This window comes from Pocillopora damicornis, chromosome 4 (genome assembly GCF_964200805.1).
Source record: "Pocillopora damicornis chromosome 4, jaPocDami1.2, whole genome shotgun sequence".
Classification (NCBI taxonomy): Eukaryota; Metazoa; Cnidaria; class Anthozoa; order Scleractinia; family Pocilloporidae; genus Pocillopora; species Pocillopora damicornis.
In genome coordinates, this window is record NC_142673.1 from 245,001 (window position 1) to 252,124 (window position 7,124).

Consider the following 7,124-nt stretch of genomic DNA (forward strand, 5'->3'; position numbering starts at 1 on the left):
TGAAATGTAAATGTTCACGGTAGTCGCTTTTGTTTTAATACAAAGCAGGCCCACGAGTAAAAGGTATTTCTATTTTTTAAAAGCTTTTTACTTTTCTTTTTCTTCCCTCTTCTTTGGTCTGGTCAGTTTGAACAAAAAGAAGAGAAAAAATTGGTGCTTTCTACATCCTAGATATTGTAAGACTTGTGAAAAAAAATTTCCCCACAAAAAATTGAACAACCGATCACTAAAAGATAGAAAATCCATAAATTGTTGTAAATTGCTGCTGCTGCATTTACTGTTGGTGGATTTTGATAGTATTGGTTCCTTTCCACTTCTATTCAGTTCCAGTATTACAATAATACCTAGCTACGGATAAGGTGGATTATTTCAAGTTTTTATGCGGACATAAAGTGCTCAAGGATTATCTCTTAAATTCTTTCATACAACTGCAAGGTTGTACCAAATGTCTGGGCTTCGTTAGAATGACAAGATTAAACCGTACGATGTCATACAATTTGAGAAAGTGTTGCGTGACATCACGATTCATGGCTACGGGAGAGAAAAGGGAGGATTTTCAAATCGAAAATACGGACTCGTGTGGACTTTTCAGTCTTAAACAACATCTTCCTTCTTTTCTGTTTTTGTTACAACGCATATGGCAAGTGGCTTAGTGCTAGGTTTCTCCAGCTACTCTCATGCCATGCAGTTTTTCTGTGGATGAGTTACAGCTCGATGAACCGTTCATTTCAGTTCAGATTTCACACTCTACAGTGCCAGTCTTGAAGTCTCTCGCAGTTTTAATAAAAGATCCTCTTAATCTTAGCTTAATTAGATTAATTTAGAAAGACATGAAAAGCTTGGGCGGTCACCAACCCTAAGCTTGTTGTTCCTTTCTTATCTTGGGTCATCCTCCGGGGTATCTCGTAAACATAAATGCTTATTTCATCATACTCGTCCTGTTTTTGGTTAAATGACTTGCCCTTTTCGAACTTTGTAGATATCTCCTTCCGGCGTGTAAAGGAAGTACACGACACGAAAACGAGAAAATATGACGAAAAAAGAAGGCACACGGGTTTTTTCGGTTTAGTGTGGTTTCCGCCAAGTTATCATGTGGTTTGTATTTTGGTGGAAATTATTAGCGACAAAATCAACCTTTTTTCCCTTTCCACGCACTACCATGGCATTTTTCAATTTTCTTATCATCGGTTTGTCCCTATTTAAAGGGACAAATTAACCTCTAGACATCAGCGTAAAATAGACAATGAAACTTCAAATGCTTACCCGACTGACTAAAATACCAACCATTAAACACAATTAACTGTTTGTGAGGTGAGCCGGAAGACAGGATGTGAAAACCATATGTCACCATAGAAATAAAAAATATTGTCATCCTTCGAGAAGGTATTCAACGGAAGGTTTTTGTGTTCGATTCACTTGATCAATCAAGCGTGAGAATTGACAGCTGCTCCTGTTTCAAGCATAGGCATGATTTCAGCGACTAAAATGGCCTTATATGCTTCTAAAATTCATTAACAGACTCCACGAGCGAACTTCGTCAGATCTAAGCGGTGGAACACTTGATCAATAAGAAAGGGCCTCACTTAAGGTTAGAATCGGGCGATTCATTCATGGAACTACTGGAATAGCACCACTTAAAATATGACTGAAGTCACATGTTTTGTTCTCTTGATTTGCATAAACAGATATGACCCTGTTAAAAATGCTTTCTAATGTCCTACTCCATCTTTAATACGCGAAGCACACGTACAGCTTTGGAAAGGAAGTAAGTGAGTTCATCATCAGAGAATTATTCCACTTGCCTGACCACAATTAAAGGTTAAATTACACAGCGTTATAATTAAATTGTGTTATATTATGTAAGCTTGATTATCCCATGCAACTAGAAACACGGCTTGATCTCTAAACAGCTATACGTTTTACGGCACAGTGATGATACGATTTTTCTTTCAAGCAACGTAGCGCACAAAACATATTCGCACATTGTGCTTCATAAAAAAGTACAGAGAATCGAACGGACCTGTCCGTTTTTTAAAGCGAACACATGGATAGCAAGTCTGATCTGATCGCCACAACAAGTCCGAACAAATGTCTCTGATGAAATACATCCCGTTATGAGAATGAATCGTAAATTGAAAACTCACCTGTATGACTGGATCCGCGATCCCAAAATATTACCAGTAAAGAACAGAGCAAGGCATGGTGAATGACTGACGCACGTTGCATTTCGCTGTCGATTGCAGTTTAACGGAATTTAAAACTTCATGGGGCAATTTCTCGCGGACTTAGGTCGCTATAGGGCAAAATAAATAGCAGCAAACACAACCAGACGTGTAACAGCGTGAACAAGAACACTTAACTCGATCAAATCAGCTAAAACTCAAAATATCAAACTCCACGGATCCCTGATTGCTAGTGAGCGCGAATAGTCAGCAAGAGGTTCGCCGCTGGTCAAAATATCTCCAAATTATGGCGCGAAAATATCACGTAAACACTATATTTCCGACGTACATGTCTTTCGAGTGTTTATTCATAAGTTGAAATTGGAAGGAAACCCTAAAAAAAAACCTTATCACTCTCGTGAACTTCACAATTCTGTTATAATAGGTTAAATAGATTGGCTGAAGCAAGTTCGAAATGTGTTTTACGTGATCGATCAGTGTTCATCCAGTCTACTGAACTGAATCCCCGCCGCCTACGAGGTGAGAACCGCCAATATCCCTTACGAAAGCATTCATTGAGAAATTTTCGTCCGTGAAGTTCAATATCAAGGCGTGAAATGATCAGTTTGAAAAAGGATTTTATTTGCTTCCTATTAAATGCACAAACAGAAACCGCCAGGTCCTCACGGCACTAAAAATACTATGCCATATTATGTCCTATCATGCTCTAGCACACCTTCGTTCTACCCGTGTAATGGGAAACCTCAAACGCCCCTTTGAACAATAGGCTAACGTCGCTCATCAACCACAGAACAAATCAATCAATCAATCACTAAATCTAAATTATTACATAAATAGGCGTCAAATGGCTTGAGAGCAGGCAGAGAGAGTTTGCCGGGTGTGAAACGCAATTCTATCAACTCGATTGCGTGTAAACATTGTCACTCACGATCGTAAAACTTTCAAAGTGTATCACTTCTTCGTGTGCGTGTTAATTAATACTGAATTCAAGCTCGACTCGGCTAGGCACCCGGCAGGGGAGCAGATTACCTTCCCCCTCTCCACCCTCTCCACACCCTCTCGGAAGTTTACCTATCGTCAGGGGCGTACCTCTGACGAGCGAAGACTTTGCGCGGCTGTCAAACATGGCGGTTTGAGTGGCTTGCATTTGGTTTTCAGTCCTTTTTTTAAATAAACGGTAAAGCCAGTGAGATCCCGCATTTAATTCTTACACAGCCTTTTCGCTCTATCTTCTATTAAACTATCGAGATTGATAAGCTTACCATAAAATCCATACTACAGTCATCACTAAAAAGTACTTCATCCAGGATCCAAGTAACAACTCATTTCGCTTTTTCTTTGATGTGTGAAGCATCCCGATGCGGCAAAAATCATTTCAAGTCATTTCTTCAACCTGTTCAGAAGCCCCAATTATGAGGCGCAACATATATACACCCACCCTAAGTTAGATGTACAATGTACAGTTCTGTAAACGTACTATGCAATATCAAAATCAGAGAAGCTTTTTTTCTTATCACCTATGTGGAAATATACGGTGCTAGTATAAAAATAACATTCAAATGAGACAGCCATTTCACCGCAACTCACACCACACATGATTTTACGACGAGTTTTAAATCCATTTTTATCATTTTGTAGGAGCGCTTAAAAAGGCGATCAACATCTAAGTTAAATATTCCAGTTCTTAAGAGTATTTTGATTGACTATTTTCCCACTGTGTAAAGCACATTTTCCTCCATTGTTTTACAGATCGAAGTCTCGTGATTATGCCTTTGTAAAAGGGAAGGCATTGAATAAACATTCCTCTTGAAAGTAAGGGCGTCGATGGCAACCCTGTCACACAGCCTTTCTTATTTGCATCGGGTATTTACGTTGACGAAATGTTTACCATTTTAGCATTGACTTGGGCGAAAACAAATATTAATCCCTCGAAATTTCCATCCCTCATGGCTGCCTGCCGGATGTAGTTTTCTATATAAACAGTAAATTACCGGAGACGTTTGGTAAATTTGGCTTGTTTTAAGTTTGAAAGAGCCGCTCTTGATCAATTTAATGGCAACTGAGGAACTATAGAAAGCGGGGCATTACAACGGAGAGGCTCTAGAATTTCGCTCACTTGAACCGAAAGAATCGATTTAATTCAGGTGAATGAATGCCGAAATAGGTTGATACGCAACCACTTTAAAAGTACCCTCCTGGTAAAGATGGCTTAAACCAATAGCCATAATGGTGAGAACAGCAGAAAAACAGCACAAGAATTGAAACAACTGATTTAAAAATCCACCCTGAATTAGAAATGGCGAGTGGCAGCGATTCTCCATCATCTCAACGAAGCTTAACAATGGAGGCATTCTCTGATGAGGACGAAGAAGACAAACAACCTCTCCAAGACAAACATTGCGTGTCATATCTGGAGGAAACTAAAGCGCCTAGCAAAACATTTCTGCCTCAGAAATTTCGCAAAAAATGGAGTCGTGCAGCTTTTATGGCTTCCATTGCTTCATTATTCGTCACTGTTATATTCAGTGTACTCTCGTTCGTGGCTTCCAAAAGCACTGAAAGTTCATCCATTTTTGCCAGCGCATTAGATGGGATTATGGGGGCTTTCAACTCTCTGGCCGTGGCATGGAGATTTCGAGATGCGTCCAATGGTGAAGTTGCACCAAAGCGAGAGAAAATCGCCGCATTTGGAATCGCAGTAACTTTCATGTTGAGTGGAAGCGCAACCACTTCAATTGCTATTCTACATCTTATGGCAAAAGACTACCCTGAGAAACCCGCCGAACTTATTGCTATTCTAGCTTCCAGTTTCACATGTTATTTCTTTCTTGCTCTCGTTCAGGACTGCATCGCCAAGAAACTCGAGAGTATCTCATTAAAAGCATTCGCTATCGATTCATGGCTTGCGGCAGGCATGTCACTGGGAGTGCTGGTTTCTACGTTCATCTACAGGCAAGTCGGAAAAAGCGTTTGGATGTTGGATCATTCAGTGGCGGTATTTATTGGTTTTATATCCGTCATATATGGCATCCATCTAATAGTCCAAATAGCATTTTGCACGAAACACCCAAAACTTTGTTGAAGAGTGAGAAACCGAGTTTTTTTCCAAAGGTTACTTTGTCAGTGGCCCCCTTTTTTTCCTTATGTGTCAATGAAATGTAATGGGAAATCGCTCCTTTTTGTGGTAAATTGTGATTTCGCGTAAACCTTACATCCAGATACCTAATTAAAATAACCAATGTGAAGTATCTTGTTCTTTTGACGAGAACAGAGGGGGTGACTGCGTTCGCAGGCCTCCGAGTTCAGCTGGTCAATAGAAAGGACTGTTTTGTTTATTTTCGCGCTATCAAAGTCTTGAATTAAATCAACATGCTAGTTACTCATTCTATAAAATGAGAGTTGCAAAAGTATTTCAAGGTTAATTGTTGTGTTTACAGCATCGTCGCTCAAAAAAAAGAATGAAAAGTTAAAAGTACCGTAGTTTTATTGTTGCAATTATGTCTTTCTTGCTTCCATGGCTTGCTAAGGATGCAAATCAGGTCTTATCATGTATCGTATATGCACAATAAATAACGTGTATTTCTTTGTTCTGAGATGTTTGTGGACAAGCGATTCGAAATAAATGGTTAGACTTGAGCACTGTTGCTGGTTTAACGAACTATTACGTTTCCAATTCAACACTAAAATGTAATCTTTTTGGAGTCACAAGTACTACCCAGCGCGGGCGATTCAAAAGTGTTTGTGGGATCCATATCATAGCCTGGAGAGATCTTCACTGAGGCTGGCTTGAAGAAAAGTGATGGCCTAAAGATCTCTCAACCAAAACAGCTGAGTTGCCAAACTGCTAAACTGTCCGCCTTCTTGTTTGCAGCGAAAGAAGTCTAGGCACGAGACTGAATGTGCGTGCAAATTACTCACATGGACTTTCTTAAAATCGCTTTTATTGTTGTTTGGTTGTTTGTTTGTTTGTTTCTCGCACACCTGGACGAGAATAGCATCAAAGCTATGTTCATAGTAGATTTCTTGCCACATAAATCTGTTCACCTCTACCTTCCGAGTTCAGTAGACATCTCAGCATAGGAGGCGAACCTTGTGGTGTGTTAAAACCTGTTTATTGTTAAATGAAGTCTTTGCGTATGTCTTACGGCAAGGCTGTTTCCAGAATAAAAGAAATTGTCACTGTGTGACTTTTCAATGATAATTTAAAACCTGCGTAATGATTTTTGTGAACAGTGGCAAAGATGTACCGATTCCGCATATAAATAAAAGGAAAAAGCGTGATCAGCTTATTTAACTTTTTTAGGCCCTGATTCATACAAACAAAGTTAACATATTCAGTTTCTGACGAATAATTGCTACTTACTTGAATAAGGTAAAAGGCCCCAGAGGGTATTTGTTGCTGAAATTTTTCTATCGTGCAAATTAAATGTAACTTCAATTTTCCCTCCATTGATTATCGCGGTATCGGCGCCCCGGCACAAAACACGCGATGCGATCATACTTTGCACAGTTTTGTAGTCAAAACTCTGAAAATCTTAACGCACGCCTATGAATGACGTGACAAAAAAATTTTTGCTGCTGTAATAAAATGAACATACATCTTCGGCACAACAAGTGAAATATATATGACAATACTTATATCTTGGAATCCATGTGTTAAAGACATGTGATAAAGACGTGATTGTGGATGTGTGTCCGGCACAATCCACTTATTAACTTACTTGTTCGAATTAAATGCATTAGGAGTATCCGAGTTCAAAAGTCATAAAACATCTACTTGTTTTTCACAAAAGCACGTCTCCCATCGCCGTTCTTAAATTAAGTCAGGTTATTTTTTGATAACAACAGTTTACCTCCGAAGGCAATTCTGAGCTACTTTTTACGAGATATTCGTTGTTGTTTCATTAATATTTCTGAGAGTAGAAAACTTTAACTGACCAA

At 39.2% G+C, this 7,124-nt stretch overlaps 2 protein-coding genes and 1 long non-coding RNA gene across 3 annotated transcripts in view; 2 read left to right on the forward strand and 1 right to left on the reverse strand.

The window, feature by feature from the left end:
• Positions 1 to 2,534, reverse strand: part of LOC113682293 (scavenger receptor cysteine-rich domain-containing protein DMBT1) — a 22,598-nt gene extending 20,064 nt beyond the window's left edge. The window contains exon 1 of the mRNA XM_027199452.2: positions 2,145 to 2,534. Within this exon, the coding sequence (XP_027055253.2) occupies positions 2,145 to 2,226 (82 nt within the window). The 5' untranslated portion in view covers positions 2,227 to 2,534. The remainder of the gene's footprint in view (positions 1 to 2,144) is intronic.
• Positions 1,481 to 1,832, forward strand: LOC149046355 (uncharacterized). Its single transcript, XR_016185642.1, has 2 exons — positions 1,481 to 1,588; positions 1,686 to 1,832. It is a non-coding gene; the product is annotated as an uncharacterized LOC149046355 (long non-coding RNA).
• A 1,491-nt stretch (positions 2,535 to 4,025) lies between the features above and the next one.
• LOC113682297 (transmembrane protein 163a) lies at positions 4,026 to 5,819 on the forward strand. Its single transcript, XM_027199458.2, has one exon. It carries the CDS (start codon positions 4,480 to 4,482, stop codon positions 5,263 to 5,265), a length of 786 nt encoding a protein of 261 aa, XP_027055259.2. The 5' UTR covers positions 4,026 to 4,479; the 3' UTR covers positions 5,266 to 5,819.
• The last annotated feature ends 1,305 nt before the right edge of the window (positions 5,820 to 7,124 follow it).